The 21,945-nt window shown below is 42.2% G+C and overlaps 2 protein-coding genes across 5 annotated transcripts in view; one reads left to right on the top strand and one right to left on the bottom strand.

Annotated features, from left to right (window-relative positions):
• The window catches only part of LOC139408767 (ARF GTPase-activating protein GIT2-like), a 22,199-nt gene extending 21,005 nt beyond the window's left edge, over window positions 1-1,194 (bottom strand). For 2 of the 3 annotated variants that reach the window (XM_071153066.1, XM_071153065.1), the window contains exon 1: window positions 910-1,192. In XM_071153066.1, the coding sequence (XP_071009167.1) occupies window positions 910-970 (61 nt within the window). In that variant the 5' untranslated portion in view covers window positions 971-1,192. Of the gene's footprint in view, window positions 1-909 lie in introns of all 3 variants that reach the window. The other variant, XM_071153064.1, reaches the window with a different exon arrangement.
• Window positions 1,015-21,945, top strand: LOC139408765 (small G protein signaling modulator 1-like). Of its 2 annotated transcripts, XM_071153063.1 has the most exons (23): window positions 1,015-1,822; window positions 1,927-1,970; window positions 3,655-3,730; window positions 6,140-6,302; window positions 6,441-6,590; window positions 11,546-11,613; window positions 12,053-12,195; window positions 12,299-12,430; window positions 12,550-12,671; window positions 12,799-12,866; window positions 12,963-13,126; window positions 14,098-14,227; window positions 16,126-16,317; window positions 16,425-16,570; window positions 16,759-16,887; window positions 17,009-17,176; window positions 17,325-17,387; window positions 17,505-18,971; window positions 19,571-19,778; window positions 19,873-19,982; window positions 20,092-20,188; window positions 20,472-20,639; window positions 20,892-21,945. In XM_071153063.1, the coding sequence occupies exons 1-23, from the start codon at window positions 1,816-1,818 to the stop codon at window positions 20,978-20,980; spliced, it is 4,104 nt and encodes a 1,367-aa protein (XP_071009164.1). In that variant the 5' UTR covers window positions 1,015-1,815; the 3' UTR covers window positions 20,981-21,945. The 2 variants fall into 2 exon arrangements, with proteins under 2 accessions (XP_071009164.1, XP_071009163.1); XM_071153062.1 differs by lacking the exon at window positions 1,015-1,822 and having other exon boundaries at window positions 1,899-1,970; window positions 20,892-21,111.

The raw sequence follows: 21,945 nt of genomic DNA, 5'->3' as shown, positions 1-21,945 counted from the left end.
TTTAGCAAATTCGTAACATATTATACGTTTGCAAATCTGTTACATAAAACTTTAGCAAATTCATATGTTTTATTTAATGAACAGAACAAATTATTATGACGGCCTACCCCTGCTGACGCTGGGCAAATGGTGTGCCACCCTATGTGATACAGCCTGGATTCGAACCAGGGACTTTAGTGACGGGTCTTGCACTGAGATGCAGTGCCTTAGACCACTACACTATTCGAGAGCCCAACTTATTGTATGTTTGAAAAGGCATAACATAAAATAGGAATTGTAATTCATAACATATCATATGAAATGGGTTACACTGAAAGATATTCACAAATTAATACATACCATACGAAACTTAACATATCACACCAAAAACGGATTTACGTACATAATAAAACGAAGTACTCTGAAACCAGGTTGAGTGTACAAATCATTCTTCATGCATACTTGTTTTATGATTTCAGCCAGACAGCAACTCCCTAGCTACAAATGGCATAGCTAACTATTTGACACAATATAAACAAGATATACCCCAACTAACGTTAGCTTGCAAGCTAAAACAAAAAAGAATGACTCTTGTAAAGTCTAGCTAGCCATAAGCTAACCAGCTAGCTAGGAACAATAAAGTTGAGAGCAGCTAGTTAGCAACAGACAGCTAAGGCTACTGTAGCTGACTTCCCCATTCTTCTTTGTTAACGTAGATATCATTGTCATAGCAGCAAGTATGTAGCTAGTTGCAAGCAACGCGATGCATTGTTAGAACTAACGTTTCAAGAATGTGAATCCCATTGAAAGTGAAAATCAAGCAAACAAAGAGTAAAAGGGCTTGGGCTATCATTCTATGAAATACAATTGCTAGCATAAGATAGCTTGCTTGCTAAATTCATAAGGCTAGCCAGCCATCGCTTAGCTTACCCGGGGCGCTACAATCAGCGCAGACCTGACAGTCTCTGTTGTTGCGCAGACGCTTTGACATCGCGTAAGCGCGCAAACTAGCTGGTTGTATAGAGAAAGCCCTTTAAACTATCCGTTTCAACGGAAACTCATGTGACACACTATGCTAGTATCTAATGTAGCTACAACGACGAGGTCAGAGAATTTGATAAGGGAAATGCTAACTGTCTATGCTATCTCATTATCATCAAGATCCCCTCTCCAAAGAGCCCTCCCTGGCTCCCTCCCGTTATCTGACGTCAACAACAGAAAGCGAGAGGCATCTGGGTTGTCATTGAAAACGCAAACACCAAAATTCTATATATGTTTACCTCATATTGTGGTACTACTAATGTATTTTTGATACACCGCGTGATTATAGCCTATTATATTTGTCAAATGTTCACATTGATTACAATGGAGGTAGTGGTACGTTGAAGCTATTTGTAGGCCTGGCTAGATCTTAATTTTCACTAGCTGTAATTTTGACAATATTTGAAAACCTAATGCAGATTAGGTATACTCTCCTAATATATTAGGTGGAGATAATCACAGATTACACTGCAAAATAAAACAGTGAACAGTGAAATATCTTTCAACCCACACATTTAAACCCTTATGTTGTGTGAATGGGTGAGTGAGAGAGCGTGCGCGTGTACCTGCCGGTGTGTGTAGCCTACCTGCGTGCGTCCGTGCATTCTTTATCAACCATAGACTGCAAATACAAGCCCTATCATCAAGAATTGGCAATGTACTGCACCGTGTCGCTTTAAAGGGGGCGTTCGGTCGCATATTCCCAATCTGCCAGAGTGTAAATTGAAGAGAGGGACTCATTTGAAGCAAATAGCTGGCCTTGTGCGATTGAATCAACAGCAACAGCGGGGCGCAATGGGAGGTAAATTAGGTTTTTCGATTTGAATAGGCTATGTTATAAAATATCAAAATTGTCTTGAATGCCTCACCAACTTTCAATGATATCGTTATGTTTTTTCATTCCAGAGGCCGAGACGCGTCAGAAATTGCTGCGCAATGTGAAGAAAGAGGTGAGTGCCTTCAGTATTTGCAATGTTTTTAACGACAAATTATTAGAAGCAACCGTTGGTCATGGATCTCTGGCAGCCGTTCTGTTGTATTTGGATGCCCAAAATAAGATTGTAAATTGGAGACACCGGGAAGTCTGGTGTATATGCTTTAATAAAATTGATCATAAGGATACATGTAGCCTAATAGGATATTATATTCTTTGGATCGTGATTTTATTATAAAGGATGCGTTCAGGGGCGACTTGGATTGAAATACGTGTGTATATATACAGATACATAGCAATTATTTGGTATCAGTAGGCAGGCCTAGGCAGTAACGCCACGATCAAAGTAGCAGTAATGGATCTGTTATCTCTGCATGACGTGAATACGTGTGCATGTCACAGTGCAGAGCCAAGAGCAACATCATTAGGATTATTGATAACCCCTCTTACGTGTGTTTTTCATTTATCTGAATGCTAATGCTGTAATGGAGGGCAACTCAATTCACTGGGCATGCTCATACCTCGGATAGCCTATTACCCCTCTCTCTTTTATATGAAAAAACACGTAATCAATTGATCAGATGATATCTTGCTTCATCCTGTGTCTGGAAATTAGGCCTAAAGGATGTGGTCACACTTTATTTGGATAGTCCAGATAGTGGTCACACTTTATTTGGATAGTCCAGATGCTCTACAGATGGTTGTAATATCAACAAACTATATCTTGATAAGCAACTGCTTGCTAAGGTTATGGTTAGGTTTAGGTTTAGAATAAGGGTTAAGTTTAGGGTTAGTGTTATGGCTGGGGTTAGGATTAGTAGATAGTAAATTGAAATGTTACTGTAGACAGTCCATCTGTAGATGCTCTACAAACTATCCAATTAAAGTGATAAGGGTGTTGTTCTTGTGACATAAAGTCACGGTTTATTATTTGGGGACTCCTTGCAGTTATCTGTTAGCTACAGCCAGACCATTCTTCAAAGGAAAATTGTCTGGCTTATGGTATAGTTGGGCTGCAGCACTACAGAAACCTGAAAAGGAGAGAAGAGACCAACTCCCTGTCTGGCTTATTTTCTTTGTAGCTGCATGCTGGTGTGTCCTCTGTTCTAGCTCCGTTTATGAGATTTTATTTTGCCCTGAAAAGTAAAAGAGCATTATTAGCAGCATATTGTATCGTGTTCTAATTTGTATGGATAGCAATGTCCATCTTTGTGCCATTTTTTTAGATGACGGAAAAACAGTCTCTCTCTCACACGCACGCACGCATGCATGCATGAACACGCAAACAAACAGGCAGTCACACACATGCACACAGGCACATGCAAGAGAAACACTCTTATTCTGCCAAGTTATTGGCAGCAATTCTTCTCGTCACATGAAGGCAATCATTGGTCACATGCCCCCTGGGATGGTAAACAGGAGTGTGAGGTTTGCATGTGGAGGCCACATCACAAAAGGGACATGACTAGCACCAGGTCATGCAGCAAGGAAGAGGGTCCTAGTTGGTGATAGTAAATATATACTGTATCTCAAACCCAGACTTTTTTTTATCTATTGTTGCAAAATCGCTCCCCATCCTTGCCTCCTTCTGCACTTTGATTTCTTCTCTTTCTGTGCCTACTCTTGTCAGACCCTGTCTCTTTAAGTGCCTGTCACATCAAATCCCACCTCACCTTTATGTCTCTCTCTCTTTTTCTCAGGTGAAACAGATCATGGAGGAGTCAGTGACTCGGAAGTTTGTGCATGCAGACAGCAGCCATATCATATCCTTCTGTGGTGAGTGTGTTCATGTCGTAATATATTACTTATTGAATTTACAGTTCATATGGCTCATTGGAGTTTTGACTTGCTCATTTTGAGTTTTTATGGTTTGTTAACCCCCAATTAAAGGCCCAGTGCTGTCAAAACTGTGATAGTCTTGTGTTTTATATATATTTCCACATAATGAGGTTGGAATAATATTGTGAAAATGATGATATTTCCCTTCTAGGGAAGCTGTTTAAAAAGACGACCTGAAATTTCACCCTGTTTTAGTGGGATGGAGTTTTGGCCTGCCTAGTGACATCACCAGATGGGAAATTAGTTAATAGACCAATAAGAAATAGAGTTCCAAACCTCTACCAATAACAGTTAGTTTTCAGTTTTCCCCTCCTAGCAAAATTCTTGCTTGAGAAATGACTCTTTGCTAAGAAGCTTTTTTTTTTTTTTTTTTTACCATTTCAGTTGAAAACAATCACAGTGAGGTACGTAATTATTACAAGCCCACTGAAGGACTTTAGTGCCACATGGCAGTGCTGTGCTCTTGTGACTGGATGGGAGGGAGGGTGCATGCCATAGTTGATGGGCAAGCATAGCTGGTCTGGGTAGGTCGACGTGTTGATTTAAATGAATGACTGCTTGGCTTACAGTATGTGTAACAGATGCAGAAACCTGCTTGGTTTCTCATCTTTGACCGAAGACCATTACTATTGTAATACGAGCCAGAGTAGAGTGGATAGAAAGAAGTAAGAGATCGTGGCAAGAAATATATAATATTTTTTGGTAACCTTATCTCCAAAGAGCACCTACCAAAAGGTAGGTGGTACTTCTGGGCCACCCAATTGTAACCAATGATTACTTGGGTAAGAGGACAGACCGTGATAGTAAGAACCCATGGTCAAAGAATACGCTCCAGTTTTGGAGGAAAGTTTTAAAAAGTGTCCATCTGCCTATGGTCATATCATCTCTAACTGGTACTGCAGATCTTACAGATATTTCCCCATTATCACTCGATTCAGGTTTCCAAAGGTGGTCAATATGTACACCAAGTCTTGAAGAACAACCAAATTAAATCATTCGGTGAACTAAGTTCAGACTTCCATCTGCCAAAGTCAGATTTCTTTAGCTATTTACAGCTAAGAGACTATTTACTGAAACACCACAAATGGGTAAAAATGAAGGGTGAGCCCTCTCTCATAGAAAAACATTTATCAATACTCAGAAAAGGGCAACTGGTAGTTAACAAATTACAAAACTATACCAATCTATTGCAGTCACGACATAGAGCAATACTCTGCAAAGTGCAAGTGGGAATCTCCTCAGTGGTTGGGAAAGGGTACGGGGGCTGGACAGGCAGCGACCCAGACCACGCTGCTGATTGGAGATCACACATACTGACTCAAGGTAGTTTGGGGAATGGGTAGGGGAGCTAGACAATAATAATGATGACGCCGACAATTATGTTTACACTACCTCTATTAGGAATTGCTATGCTTGAAAATATAGTACAAATATAAGTTAATAACAAACTGAAAAAAAAAGAGCACCTTTCTCTCTCGTCGCAGACTCGAGCAGTGCTGCTATTCTCCGTCAACTAAAGAATCACAATTGGTTTGAACTAGTGCTTTGTAATCTCTTCACAATTGTCCTCCACCCCATCACTCTGGTGTCACAGACTCACATTTCACACTTGTGATGTGACACATAGGATTATTGTTACATTAAGAGCACAGCAGTAAGATTATGGAGTCAAAAGTAGGTGGATTATTGCTGGTTGAATTGTACGGAGGTAAATGCCATAGGTATTATGTTAATTTCACATAAAAAATCTGAGTCAGAACATGTTTTTTTAAATGAATTTGTCTCATGACTACATTGACATTTACAGAGCAAGTGACATTGGGCATCATCCTGTGGAGTTGAAATGTCAAGCCCGGCCACCTCCTACTACCCCAAAGTGTGTACGGTCACGTTCTCACCCGAACACAGCTTGATTTTAGGTTGGCACCGGCCACAGCCATAGAGATGTGTAGGTCCATCTGTGTTAAATTTAACTGACAGCAGACACTATGCAAAGGTGTTGATACTACACCTCTACACATCCACGGATATCCTAGCAACAGTAAAGTCAGTTTTTAGTCTATTTCTGGTTCTGCTGAGAGCCACCTGCACCTTCCCTCTAACCCGTCTCTGCTTACCTGCAGTAGCACTCAGACTGTCCAAGGGTTTTCACTCGCTGCGCCTGAAAATCTAATTAGCAAACTCTGCATGTGGTTTACTTGTTGTTGACAGTGTATGCAATCATGTGTATGTATGCAATCATAGCTTAATGAATATCGCTTTGGGGAAAGTTGGTTTTGAAACCAAACTCTGTGTGTACTGTTGGTGTCTGTATATTCAATACTATGTGTTTCCGTGTGTCTACAGCTGTAGTGGAGGCATGTGTGCTCCATGGGCTGAAGAGGCGAGCAGCAGGCCTCCTTTGCAGTAATAAGGTAGCAGCACTCTTCATGAAGGTGGGGAAGAGCTTCACCCCGGCGGAGGAACTCTGTCAGAAGGTCCAGGAACTAGAGCAGCTCATCGAGACCAAGTAAGACATTGATCTTGACTAGTCATTACTCCTAAGCCCCCCCCCCCCCCCCCTACACACACACACACACACACACACACCAATATGCCATAAATGAATACAAAATGTGTATCAAACACTTCTCTCTGTATTCTCCAGCAGACAGGCTCAACTAAATAATGGCAGTGTTCAGAAGCAACCCGGATTGACCAACCTCCCCCCTCAGGGCTTGAGGAACCTGTGGATCCGCACTGCTCTCATGGAGAAGCTTCTGGACAAGATTGTCATGTACCTAGTGGAGAACAGCAGGTTACCAATCAATCAACAGATCAGATTCCAGCTGAAAGTCTGACATTGTGTTTGATCTTACAAATACCAACAGTCGTAGCTGCTCAATATGTATACTACAGATGTCCGATCTTAATTTGATCACTCTTTTGTCACATTTTTTCCCCCTGCGCATCAGGAAATTTCAAATGGGGCTTGTGATTTACATACATTCACTGAAAATCCACAGTTCTCTTTATCTCCATGTGGGAACAGTCCAGTCATTTCAGAGCAGTGCCAGCCATCAAAATCATTCTCCCTCTCTCACTCGCTCAAACTAAAAGCACCAGACACGCCTCCCGGGTGGCGCAGTGCTAGCTGTGCCACCAGAGATACTGGGTTCGAGCCCAGGCTCTGTCGCAGCCGGCCGCGACCGGGATGCCCATGGGGCGTCGTCCGGTTTAGGGAGGGTTTGGCCGGCAGGGATATCCTTGTCTCATCGCGCACTAGCGACTCCTGTGGCGAGCCGGGCGCAGTGCATGCTGACCAGGTCGCCCGGTGTACCGTGTTTCCTCTGACATATTGGTGCGACTGGCTTCCGGGTTGAATGGGCATTGTGTCAAGAAGCAGTTGGGTTGGGTTGTGTTTCGGAGGACGCATGGCTCTCGACCTTCGCCTCTCCCGAGTCCGTACGGGAGTTGCAGCGAATAAATGTTCTATTGTTACTGTAGACCTATAGGTCCTATTACTGCAACATTCAAATGTACATACGTTTATGTGAAATGCAGCCATACACATCAACAACTGCCGTTTTATATAGCTTAACACAAGATAGATATTGGTCTATGACACGGTGTCAAGTGTATCTGAAATGCAGCCCTACACCTACATTATAGCCTACTGTAGCCTATCAAAACAAATACACCTAAACTTTAGCCTACTGTAGCCTATCAAAACTAATACACCTAAACTATAGCCTACTGTAGCCTATCAAAACTAATACACCTAAACTATAGCCTACTGTAGCCTATAAAAACTAATACACCTAAACTATAGCCTACTGTAGCCTATAAAAACTAATACACCTAAACTATAGCCTACTGTAGCCTATAAAAACTAATACACCTAAACTATAGCCTACTGTAGCCTATCAAAATTAATACACTTAAACCAGAGCCTACTGTAGCCTATAAAAACGAATTGTACACATAGGCTTATAATATCAGCTGTAAAGAAGAGATGAAATTGAGAATAGTGAGGTATCCTACGGAATGGAGTGCAATGGTGCAGATTTTAAAACCCCCAGATCAACAGTATGTATATAATATATATATTATATTTTCTCATACACACATTCATACATATATATATATTTATTTATAGGGGACAATGCACATTAATCAATATTACAATAATGCAACATCCATTTAAATGTGGCGGGGTTAGCCAAAAGATCATTTGCACCCGTGGGTGCCAGTGCAGCTAAGGACAATTACTCAGCCACAATACACATACTCACTAAAACAACACAACATACCAATACATCACATCCAATAATATATCATTCTAACAACAACACTATCATCAGCTGTCGTCTTACATAAGAGGAACCACAGATAACTCCGGTGTACAGGTTTGGATAGATTTTAGCCATGCTTTTGACCAGCATGTGAGGCAATATCTCATATGTGAGAAGATCATAGCATTCATATACAGTGAGGGAAAAAAAGTACTTGATCCCCTGCTGATTTTGTATGTTTGCCCACTGACAAAGAAATGATCAGTCTATAATTGTAATGGTAGGTTTATTTGAACAGCGAGAGAAAGAATAACAACAACAAAATCCAGAAAAACTAATGTCAAAAATGTTATAAATTGATTTGCATTTTAATGAGGGAAATAAGTATTTGACCCCCTCTCAATCAGAAAGATTTCTGGCTCCCAGGTGTCTTTTATACAGGTAACGAGCTGAGATTAGGAGCACACTCTTAAAGGAAGTGCTCCTAATCTCAGTTTGTTACCTGTATAAAAGACACCTGTCCACAGAAGCAATCAATCAATCAGATTCCAAACTCTTCACGATGGCCAAGACCAAAGAGCTCTCCAAGGATGTCAGGGACAAGATTGTAGACCTACACAAGGCTGGAATGGGCTACAAGACCATCGCCAAACAGCTTGGTGAGAGGGTGACAACAGTTGGTGTGATTATTCGCAAATGGAAGAAACACAAAATAACTGTCAATCTCCCTCGGCCTGGGGCTCCATGCAAGATCTCACCTCGTGGAGTTGCAATGATCATGAGAACGGTGAGGAATCAGCCCAGAACTACACGGGAGGATCTTGTCAATGATCTCAAGGCAGCTGTGACCAAAGTCACCAAGAAAACAATCGGTAACACAGTATGCAGTGAAGGACTGAAATCCTGCAGCGTCCGCAAGGTCCCCCTGCTCAAGAAAGCACATATACATGCCCGTCTGAAGTTTGCCAATTAACATCTGAATGATTCAGAGGACAACTGGGTGAAAGTGTTGTGGTCAGATGAGACCAAAATGGAGCTCTTTGGCATCAACTCAACTCGCCGTGTTTGGAGTAGGAGGAAGGCTGCCTATGACCCCAAGAACACCATCCCCACCGTCAAACATGGAGGTGGAAACACTATGCTTTGGGGGTGTTTTTCTGCTAAGGGGAACAGGACAACTTCACCGCATCAAAGGGACGATGGACGGGGCCATGTACCATCAAATCTTGGGTGAGAACCTCCTTCCCTCAGCCAGGGCATTGAAAATGGGTCATGGATGGGTATTCCAGCATGACAATGACCCAAAACACAAGGCCAAGGCAACAAAGGAATGGCTCAAGAAGAAGCACATTAAGGTCCTGGAGTGGCCTAGCCAGTCTCCAGACCTTAATCCCATAGAACATTTTTTGTTGTTGTTATTCTGTCTCTCACTGTTCAAATAGACCTACCATTAAAATTATAGACTGATAATTTCTTTGTCAGTGGGCAAACGTACAAAATCAACAGGGGATCAAATACTTTTTTCCCTCACTGTATGTATGTATGTAGGTACGTATATCTATGTATGAGAATAGAAAATGTACACTACCGTTCAAAAGTTTGGGGTCACTTTGAAATGTCCTTGTTTTCCATGAAAACATACATGAAATGAGTTGCAAAAGGAATAGGAAATATAGTCAAGACGCTGACAAGGTTATAAATAATGATTTTGTAATTGAAATAATAATTGTGTCCTTCAAACTTTGCTTTCGTCAAAGAATCCTCCATTTGCAGCAATTACAGCCTTGCAGACCTTTGGCATTCTTGTTGTCAATTGGTTGAGGTAATCTGAAGAGATTTCACCCCTTGCTTCCTGAAGCACCTCCCACAAGTTGGATGGCTTGATGGGCACTTCTTACGTACCATACGGTCAAGCTGCTTCCACAACAGCTCAATAGCGTTGAGATCCGTGACTGTGCTGGCCACTCCATTATAGACAGAATACCAGCTGACTACTTCTTCCCTAAAAAGTTATTGCATAGTTTGGAGCTGTGTTTTGAGTCATTGTCCTGTTATAGGAGGAAATTGGTCCCAATTAAGCGCTGTCCCGGGGTATGGCATGGCGTTGCAAAATGGAGTGATAGCCTTCCTTCTTCAAGATCCCTTTTACCCTGTACAAATCTCCCACTTTACCACCACCAAAGCACCCCCAGACCATCACGTTGCCTCCACCATGCTTTACAGATGGCGTCAAGTACTCCTCTTGCTCACTTGTGTCCCGGGGCCTCCCACTCCTCTTTCTCTTCTGGTTAGAGCCAGTTTGCGCTGTTCTGTGAAGGGAGTAGTACACAGCATTGTACAAGATCTTCAATTTCTTGGCAATTTCTTGCATGAAATAGCCTTCATTTCTCAGAACAAGAATAGACTGACGAGTTTCAGAAGAAAGGTCTTTGTTTCTGGCCATTTTGAGCCTGTAATCGAACCCACAAATGCTGATGCTCCAGATACTCAACCAATCTAAAGAAGGCCAGTTTTATTGCTTCTTTAATCAGGACAACAGTTTTCATCTGTGCTAACATAATTGCAAAAGGATTTTCAAATGATCAATTAGCCTTTTAAAATTATAAACTTTGATTAGCTAACACAACCTGCCATTGGAACACAGAAGTGATGGTTGCTGATAATGGGCCTCTTTACGCCTATGTGGATATTTCATAAAGAATCTGCCGTTTCCAGCTACAATAGTAATTTACAACACTAACAATGTCTATACTGTATTTCTGATCAATTTGATGTTATTTTAATGGACAAGAAATGTGCTTGTCTATCAATTTCCACACACACATACATATATGAATGCTATGATCTTCTCATATATATACACCCACATGTATTCTCTGGGTTCCTACATTTTTACATTCTGAGTCACTCTTTCATCCACCATTGCACTCCATTGCGTAGGATACCTCACTATTCTCAATTTCATTGCGTCTTTACATATGATATTATAAGCCTATGTGTGCAATTAGTTTTGATAGGCTACAGTAGGCTGTGGTTAAGGTGTAGCCTACTGTAGGGCAGCATTATGACTTGCCTTGAACATATAATAAAACAGTTGATAAAAAAAATGATTTTACCTAACAAAAAATATATCTACCTCTACAAATATGTCAATTTATTATAATCCACATAAGAATTCACACGAGATGCGCTGTAGCCTGCACATAGCCTACATAGACTACTTGAACTGGGGCACAGTGGACCTCCAGTCTAAGGTACAAAGTGGGTACGGTACTGCATTGTATTCCAGCTGCCCCCTGGCGCCATTCTAAATATTTCTTCAGATATTCAAATCCTCCTGCTGCAAGATTATTTTCCTGCTGCAATTAAACGGGTCAAATTAAGATCTGACATCTGTACTTATAGTCGCTTTTCAGTGAACATGCAGCAATGGTTCTTCTTGCGCCATTTTGAGGAAACATGATTTTCTCTTTTCCAGTACGTTCTATGACAGTGAGGCCATTCTAATGGATCCTGTGGATGGACCAATCCTTGCCTCTCTGTTAGGTATTGATGGAACCTCTTCTAATGCCCTCTCTTGCCAGGATGTGGCCGGACAGATCTCTGATAAGATAAGAAATAGCACACTGAATGGCACATTACAGTGAATGTGACTCCCTCTGAGATAGTCTGTTGGTTAACATGACATTGGAGACTAGTGCTTTACAGTGGAAATTGCCTTATTCCAGATAAGGCCATAATTCTGTGGTTTTGAAGTTAAATATACTGGTAACTAACTCCAAATTGACTTTGTACTCACCCTTATAATGGACAAGTGCATTTACCTTCTACTGTGAGGGTAACATTGACATTGCTGGTAACGCTAACTTTCACTCTGGATGATGATGGTTCAGTACAGTGCTTTAGAAGTTAGAAATAGTGACTACACCTTTCTACATGAAAACTGTTGTGGATCTCAGTGTTGTCTTGCCCTTATGCCTTGCAGTCGGCCCCTGTGCTCTGGAGTACACTAAGGTGAAGACAGCCGACCACTTCTGGACAGACCCCTCTGCTGATGAGCTCGTCCAGAGACACCGCATCCACAGTGGCCACTGTCGCCAGGACTCCCCCTCCAGGCGACCTGCCCTGGTCAGTGTGTGGATTATGTGTTTAAACGAATGATGTGTGTGTATAATATATGATGCATAAAAAATGGTCCAATGGTCTCGAATACAATGACATTTTCTAATAGATCCAGAAGAGGCAGTCCAGTGGCAGTATGGAGGACAGGCCCATCCTGTGGGCCCGGGACTACGTTGAGTCCCTCCATCAGAACAACAGGGCTACACTGCTGTTTGGCAAGAACAACGTCCTGGTGCAGCCGGTGTGTGCGTGTGCGTGTGTGTGTGTGTCTCTCTGCGTGTTAAAGGACTTGGCATTGCTTTTCATCACTGTTTAAACGGCAAGAAACGCTTTGTACAAATCTCCTGTCTTGGTCTACAGAGGGATGACATGGAGGCTATCCCAGGGTACCTGTCTCTCCACCAGACTGCAGATCTCATGACCCTGAAATGGACCCCCAACCAGCTCATGAATGGCACTGTGGCAGATGACACTGAAAAAAGGTAATGTAATATAAAATCACAGTAAAGAAACCTATTCTGACACTCATAGGTGTCTACAAAGGACATGCCAATTTATATAATTGGATATTGTTTAAATCTCAGCAATTTCTCATATTGATTTTCCCAGTGTTTACTGGGACTTTGCCATGACTATTCGCCTGGAGGAGATTGTTTATCTGCACTGCCATCAGCAAGGTACAGGAGGAACCTATTTTAATTATGTAGGCATATATCTTTGTATCCATGTGTTTGTGTGTGTCTTCTTGACCTTGTGATCACGGTTTTTCCCAGTGGACAGTGGTGGAACAGTGGTTCTGGTGAGTCAGGATGGGATCCAGAGGCCTCCGCTGCGGTTCCCCCGGGGAGGACACCTGCTCCAGTTCCTGACCTGCCTGGAGACAGGCCTGCTGCCACACGGACAACTCGACCCCCCTCTGTGGTCCCAGAGGGGAAAGGTCAGCATGGAACATAGAAATGTCCTAACATGCACCAGATATAACCCTCACATTTGGAATTCATGACAATGATTCAGATCTCAATTAATGTTTACTGTAGCTATTATGTCCACATCCACTAAACCAATTGAAACGTGATGGTATGATTAGTTGTTTATAATGCTACAAGAAACAACTAATCTATAGCAGAGTGGATGTTGTTGGACTGAGGGTAACTCTGATCTCTGTGTTAGTACTGTACACTGCTGCCATAGGGATACTTTTACACTGACACTGTAATTTCATTGATCTTATCCACCAATTTAGCCTCTAAGTAGATAATACCAACCCTGACCTGCCAAAGCAAAGGGAACCCCATGAGGAAGTTTTTAGAGGGGTTGTGATGATAAAAGTGGTAATCGTAGTAGAGCTGAGACTATAATTTACAGGCTGCTGTAGAATATAGCATTGTTAAGGTGGTGGTATATTACCCTGTGGAGCAGTGAAAGACTACAACCTAGGAGTGGCACAGAGAGTCTAGGAGTGAGTGGGGTCTTAATACGTCCTCAAACCAACATGAAGGAAAGTTGCAGACCAAAGACAAGGACCCCAAAAAAATTATACAAATGTAATTTTCCTACTACTGTACCACTGGCTTTGCTGTTAACTACTTTATTGAGGGAAAGTGTACTTGTTACGATTGTGACATGTTGTTGTCTCACCTAGCTATCTTAAGATGAGTGCACTAACTGTACGTCATTCTGGATAAGACTGCTAAATTACTAAACATTTTTGTTTTTTTAAACAGAAAAGGAAAAGATGACTGACTTGAGATTGGCTGGATCATTAATTATATCTAGCCTAGTCTTGCATCACAATTCAATGATAGGGATCTGAGTTTTAGGGTATCAACTTTAATCACTCTTGCGAATCATCATAATAACAACATGTTAATGTCTTATACTGAGTGCACTACCTTCCTTTGCCCACAGGGAAAGGTTTTCCCTAAGTTGCGGAAGAGGAGTCCGCAGGGGTCTGTGGAGTCTGTGTCGGATAAAGAGGAGGACGAGGCCACTGACTATGTCTTCCGGATCCTGCTCCCTGGTACTCCGTCAGACTTTGGTATTTCACTTGTGATCTCCTTATTCTATGTCGATTTTCTGTTGCAATTTGTACATAATATACTTTTTCATGATTTATTTTTCTCTCACCGTTCGTTTTGTTGACCATTGCCCTTCCCTCAGCCCCTCTCTGTCCAGCCCCTGTGCCTGTAGCCCTGTGAACACCTTACATTGGTTACCCTGGATTTGAGACCATGCATGGGCATGAAGTTGTCTTTGTCACACCTCTATCTTCTGGCTTGGTTTGTCAATGTTTCCATGTTTAAAAAAAATACATATACACTACCGGTCAAAAGTTTAAGAACATCTACTCATTCAAGGGTTTTTCTGTATTTTTACTATTGTCTACAATGTAGAATACTAGTAAAGACATCAAAACTATGAAATAACACATATGGAATCATGTAGTAACCAAAAAAGTATATTTTATATTTGGGATTATTCAAATAGCCACCCTTTGCCTTGATGACAGCTTTGCACACTCTTGACATTCTCTCAATCAGCTTCATGGAATTTAAATTAACAGGTGTCTTCTTAAAAGTACATTTGTGGAATTTCTTTCCTTCTTAATGCGTTTGAGCCAATCAGTTGTGTTGTGACAAGGTAGGTATACAGAAGATAGCTTATTTGGTAAAAGACCAAGTCCATATTATGGCAAGAACAGCTCAAATAAGCAAAGAGAAACGACAGTCCATCATTACTTTAAGACATGAAGGTCAGTCAATCCGGAACATTTCAAGAACTTTGAACGTTTCTTCAAGTGCAGTCGCAAAAACCATCAAGCGCTATGATGAAACTGCCTCTCATGAGGACCGCCACAGGAAAGGAAGACCCAAAGTTAACTCTGCCACAGAGGATAAGTTCATTAGAGTTACCAGCCTCAGAAATTGCAGCCCAAAGAAATGCTTCACAGAGTTCAAGTAACAGACACATCTCAACATCAACTGTTCAGAGCGTGAATCAGGCCTTCATGGTCTAATTGCTGCAAAGAAACCACTACTAAAGGACACCAATAAGAAGAAGAGAATTGCTTGGGCCAAAAAACACGAGCAATAGACATTAGATTGGTGGAAATCTGTCCTTTGGTCTGATGAGTCAAAATGTGAGATTTTTGGTTCCAACCACAATGTCTTTGTGAGACGCAGAGTAGGTGATCAGATGATGTCCGCATGTGTGGTTCCCACCGTGAAGCATGGAGAAGGTGGTGTGATGGTGACACTGTCTGTGATTTTATTTAGAATTCAAGGCACACCTAACCAGCATGGCTACCTGTAGCGATACACCATCCCATCTTGTTTGCGCTTAGTGGGTCTATAATTTGTTTTTCAACAGGACAATGACCCAACAAACCTCCAGGCTACATAAGGGCTATTTGGCCAAGGAGAGTGATGGAGTTCTGCATCAGATGACCTGGCCTCCCACAATCCCCTGACCTCAACCAAATTGAGATGGTTTGGGATGAGTCGGACCTCCAGAATAAAGGAAAAGTAGCCAACAAGTGCTCAGCATATGTGGGAACTCCTTCAAGACTGTTGGTTAAGCATTCAGGGGTGAAGCTGGTTGAGAGAAACCCAATAGTGTGCAAAGCTGTCATCAAGGCAAAGGGTGGCTATTTGAATAATCTCAAATATAAATATATTTTGATTTGTTTAACACTTTTTTGGTTACTACATGATTCCATATGTGTTATTTCATAGTTTTGATATCTTCACTATTATTCTACAATGTAGAAAATAGTAAAAATGAAGAAACATTTGAATGAGTAAGTGTTGTGAAACTATTGACCGGTAGTGTATATTATTAAAGAAAGTCACCCAAATCCTCCATCAGTTCTAGATGATCATGTTGCTAATGACGATGATCCTGCTGATGATACCATTGATCCTGTTTGGTGTCCAGTGGCTCCAGAGCTGATGGACCAGGCGGTGAACATGTGGCACCCCACCCCCAGGAAGTCCTCCTGTTTCTCCTGCTCTCAGAACGGATCCCCTGTTGGCTCACTATCCAATGGCTGCAACCAGGACAGGGCTCCCCTGAAACTCCTCTGTGACACCATGAAGTACCAGATCATTTCCCGTGCTTTCTATGGCTGTGAGTACATGCATCATGAATTCCTTTAGGAAAGACTGATTCAAATGCTATAGTCTTCGTGTTATGGCTGGATTGATAACCATGCGTGTTTCTTCACTTCATTGAAGGGCTTGCCTACTGCCGTCACCTGTCCACCGTTCGTATCCACCTCTCTGCCCTGGTCAACCCTACCATCATTGACCCTAACGTGCCTCATGATGCCCGGGGAGGGCTGACTGTGGATGTCTGGAGCAGCTTCCTCCAGGACTGCTCTGTAAGATCTACTGTACAATCTGCTCTAAACATACTGTACACAACCTGCAGTGACTGTGCATAACAGGTCACAGCTTGAATGTATCTGCATTCACCAACATCAACATTCCACTGCAACCGATGATCGTACTGAACTTGTATGTTTCTGTATTGAGTCAATATGTAATCACGTTCACAACGTTTTCTCAGGCGTATGATGAGCATGAGCTTCTGCGGATGGTGTACTATGGTGGTGTGGCCCCTACAATACGCAAGGAGGTCTGGCCATTCCTGCTGGGACACTACCACTTCGATATGACCCAGAAACGTAGGTTGGAGGTGAGTACTGTTATATTGTCATGAGGTAAAACTACTAACTCTGGAATCCAAGTAGGGAGGTGGGTCATGTGTAATATCATTACATACCAGTGACCCTGTGTGTTCATCTGTGTGTGTGTAGGTGGATAAGCAGGTGCGGGCCTACTATGAGCAGACTATGAAAGAGTGGCTGGGCTGTGAGGCCATTGTCAAGCAGAGGGAGGGGGAGAAGCATGCTGAAGCCATAGCCAAGTGCAATTCTGTGGAAAGACCAGGACCAGTGCAGCGAGACTCCACCATCAGCACTGATGTAAGGGGGTCCTACCTGTCCCATTTGATGAGGGTAATACATGATAGAGTTAGTGACTCGTTGGTATATGGTTAACATACTGTACTAACATATGATTCTTCATGGTGTTCTCTTCCTGGATGGCATTTGACCCCATATCCTACACCAGTCCTCACAGAGCACCAGTTCAGAGAAACAGATTGCCCAGAGTGACTCCAGCAGTAGCACACAGGTACAGGAGGCTTTCTTTCTGGGGCATAATACATCACCACATAACATTATAGTTTCCCTTAATAGTAGAGAGACTTTATAATGCTGGGTATTCACTGTCTGTTGTCCGGTGTTGCAGGCATTTGGGTCTGTGGAGGAGGTGGATCCGATAGAATCGGAGATGAAGCCAGAGGAAGGCAAAGAGGTGTCCAAAATTCCATTGAAAGACTGCCCAGATGTGGCCAACCGAAATGTTACCTCAGAATCTGGAGACCCACCCAAAAAAATCTCTGTTGGCTCAGGTCTTCCAGAACAGCCCCAAAGCACAAACAACAACAGCCCTGCAACAAAACTTCCTGCAACTGATTTAACTGTCAAAACAGTTGCCACTCAGCCATCACCAGAGCCATCAGAGCCCCAGGGAGCTGCATTTAGGCCAGTGGCAGAGACCCAAGCTGGGTCAAAGCTAACCGAGGATCTCCCTGTCTCAAGATCAACAGAGGAACCAAAGGTCATGATAACAGTTGATGACAAGGCAGGGGAGGAGCATCCTAAGGCTCCAACACAAGAGTCCAAAGCCCCAGAGAGTAAAGAGGTTGAATGCTCTGAATCGGTAGAAATCATACAAATCCCAGAGAGGGTTAAAGAAAGGGGTTCTGACAAAGAAGACGTGAAGTCCTTAGGAAATACTGAAACCGAAAACAAAGTTGCAGGAAATGAGTTGTCTGAAGTTTCCACCACAAAAGACCCAAAGCTGCCTGTGAGAGCTGCATACGCAACTGAGAATACTGATATTCTCAAACTAGAAACGGAGGTTTCTAATGTATATATTCCAGCTCCACCACTAGGCGAGGCCACAGTTAATAAAACACAAGAGAGCAAAGCCTCCGTGTCAGAACCATCCTGTGCCACAGAGCCATCTTTAACAGAAGGAAACAAAGCTTCAACAATAGCAGTGGAGGCTGGTATTGCTGAAAAAGAGGACCCAAACTTCTCTGACATTGAAGAAATCACAGAATCTGAATTACAAAAAATTAAAACCACTCAAACCAGCGAAGCTTGTGTTTGTGAGAAAGACATGGGTAGTACTGAAGAAAAGGTTTCAGAAATAGCCGAAACCAAAACATTAGACACTGTGGAGGCCAGTGTCCCTGAGAAAAACAATACCAAAGCTGCAGAAATGACAGTTGCCATAGATTCAGAGAAACATGCACCTTGCATGCCAGTACTGAAGCCACCTCAGCTAGAGGCCAGGGCCAGTGTTACAGTGACAGCCCACTCTATGCGTTCTCCTGATACACTAGATTCTGATGACTCGCCCTCTGCCTTAGAGATGGAGGACATTCCCACGGCCTGGGAAAGACCCTTGTCCGGCCTGATGGCTCCCCCTGCTGCCCCCTTCTTGGCCCTGGGGAGAGTTGTTTCAGGGGAACCTGTCCTGCATGCAAGCTCCAACACCAGTATTGATGGAACTGAGCCAACCCTGTCTGAGGAGGAGCCTGAGATGGAGAGTCTCTACCCCCAGTCTGACTTTTTGGTTGTGACAGATGAACTCAAACCTGAGGTTTCACCAGTGGTAGTGTCCCCTGCAGGGACTACCTACTCTGTAAGTACTCCAAATGAGTTACCTGTGTCCACTGTAATGCATGTTGCAGATTTTAGGGCTTGATTGGCTAAGAGTTGGTTCAACATACAATACACTTATCCCACCAGACATGCCACCAGGGGTCTTTTCAGTCCCCAAATCCTGAATAAATTCAAGAAAACGTACAGTATTAAATAGAGCCCTTATTGCATGGAACTTCCTTCCATCTCATATTGCTCAAATAAACAGCAAACCTGGTTTAAAAAAACAGATAAAGCAACATCATGCGGCACAACGCCGCTCCCCTATTTGACCTAGATAGTTTGTGTGTATGCATTAATCTGTAGGCTACGTGTGCCTTTTTATAAAATGTATGTAGTTCTGTCCTTCAGCTGTTCTTTTCTATTGATGCTCTGCATTATGTCATTTTGTATTATGTTTCATGTTTTGTGTGGACCCCGGGAAGTGTAGCTGCTGCTTTTGCAACAGCTAATGGGGATCCTAATAAAATACCCAACTACAAACAGAACTGTCACAATGCTGGAACGGATCATGAAACAGTAGCCATTTGAACATGAACCGCTTTAACTAACCTTAGTCCCTTTTGTCACTCTGTGCAGCAAGAGCAGCTGGACTTGTACTTGCTCAACCTGCATCGCATTGATAAGGACGTGAGACGCTGTGACAGAACCTACTGGTACTTCACCCCTGCTAACCTGGAGAAACTACGCAACATAATGTGCAGTTATGTGTGGCAGCATCTGGAGATTGGTTATGTCCAGGGCATGTGTGATCTGCTGGCTCCTTTACTGGTCATTCTGGATGACGGTCAGTCTGCATGAGCAATAGCTCTCCTTGAACTGCATTATTCACAGCCTAGAGTAAGATAAGATTAATCATTTGCTGTTGATGTGTGTCTCAGAGGTCATGGCTTTCAGCTGCTTCTCTGAGTTGATGAAGAGGATGAATCAGAACTTCCCCCATGGAGGGGCCATGGACTCACACTTTGCCAACATGCGCTCCCTCATCCAGGTACCATACATGTGCATGTACATACTCAATCACACATGCACATTATTATAAGTACAGTGATATTACATTGTAGTAAAAGATAGGCACTTGCCATGTTTTCCCCCACTAGATCCTTGATTCAGAGCTCTTTGAACTGATGCAGATGAATGGAGACTACACTCACTTCTACTTCTGCTACCGCTGGTTCCTGCTAGACTTCAAAAGAGGTACTGGCATCTGCATGGGCGTGTTTGACCGCATACACTATCTGTATGGTGATGAAATCAAACAGGAAGGGGGATTTCACATTGGAACCTGAGGAAATAGTTCATGCTGATGATGTTAAAACTTAAATTAATCGTGTTCAAGGTATACAATATGAAGGACCTGTATAGATTTTGGAAAATGTCATTGTCAATGTTTTTATTTCATTAACATGACTCTTCTGCAGGCAGGTCACATCTGACAGTCCTACTCAGTATATAACCTGATGTGTCATTCTTCCTCCAGAGATGTTGTATGATGATGTGTTCTCCGTGTGGGAGAGCATCTGGGCGGCCACATATACCTCTTCCACTCATTTTGTCCTCTTCATCGCTCTGGCACTGGTGGAGATATACCGAGACATCATCCTGGAGAACAACATGGACTTCACTGACATCATCAAGTTCTTCAACGGTGAGGCTAAACGATGACGTTAGATGTTGTTATGCAATAGAATATTTGATCATTCAGTTACTTCATTCATTTCATTGTCACTGAGTGTTTGCTTGCTAAATGTATGATCTGAAGGTACCAACTGCCTTTACTGTGCTTGCTGACAAAGGCAAAAAGCCTAGCTACCTCCATAGACTACACTCATATGTAAATCAGCACAAGCAGCTACGCTCGAGTGACACGGTGTGTTTTTGATTTGATTTCCCTCTTCAGAAATGGCTGAGCATCACAACATCCCGCAGGTCCTAACGATGGCTCGAGACTTGGTCCTCAAAGTGCAGACTCTCATAGAAAACAAGTGATCCAGCATGTGTCTTTTCCTCCCCTTTCACCCAGTGTCCAAAATTGTGAAAATTGTGAGAAAGTCACATAAAATTAATGTATTCTGAAAATCGTAACCTGTATTTGTATGAAAGCTAAACCAACAATTAACAAAAGCAGACATAGTGGTCAGTATTTTAAAATCACGCTTCTCAATCATTATTTTTATTCCTGAAATCGTCAGGTGAACCATACTGAAGCTGTTGTCACACTACAATATTTGCACAATGCAGTATTTCTGTCTGTCCCTAAAAGCACTTTCCTATGTTCAGGTAATTAACATTATAATCAATAAGTTTATGAAAAAATGTAATTGTTCACTTGGTGAATGTACCATTTTAAAAACAAAAACTCTTTGCATATTGCTTCAGAATGTTTTTGTATTTGTTTTGCCTTAAATTTAGCTATCTTGTGCAGGGATATTCTCAATATGATAACCAAATGAGATCTTGTTTGTACATTTCCTTCATACACTTCCCATCAGTTAGAACCATTCACAGAGTAAAGGTGCAGCCAAAAAGCTTGCACCTCTCCAACATCGCATGAACACTTGCTGAAACCCCTGGCTGTATCTCAAACATATTGTCCCCCATGTATTCCAGTGTTTTTGTATTAAGTGCTTAAATCTGTCTTATCTTCTCCTTATCGGCTAAATGTCTGCGTGTATTGCTGTTGTACTGTAATGGTAACTGTACAATTATTTGAAACACACATAGGCTAATATTCAAAAGTATCTGTGAGTATAACAATGTAGCTATACTGTGTAATATCAGATATGTACACACACGTAGGCCACTGTACATGTGATTTGTTGCTTGACGACAATAGATAAATATACCGACAAACATATGAGAAAAATACTCTTATTTTTTCAATGTATTCTTGAATTGTTTATTGTTGTTATTACTTTGCTGTGTATTAAACAATCAGTATATTTTGGATTCAA

Source organism: Oncorhynchus clarkii, chromosome 5 (genome assembly GCF_045791955.1).
Source record: "Oncorhynchus clarkii lewisi isolate Uvic-CL-2024 chromosome 5, UVic_Ocla_1.0, whole genome shotgun sequence".
Taxonomy (NCBI): Eukaryota; Metazoa; Chordata; class Actinopteri; order Salmoniformes; family Salmonidae; genus Oncorhynchus; species Oncorhynchus clarkii.
Note: the sequence above shows the minus strand (reverse complement) of the source record. Positions and strands in the feature narration are given on the sequence as shown.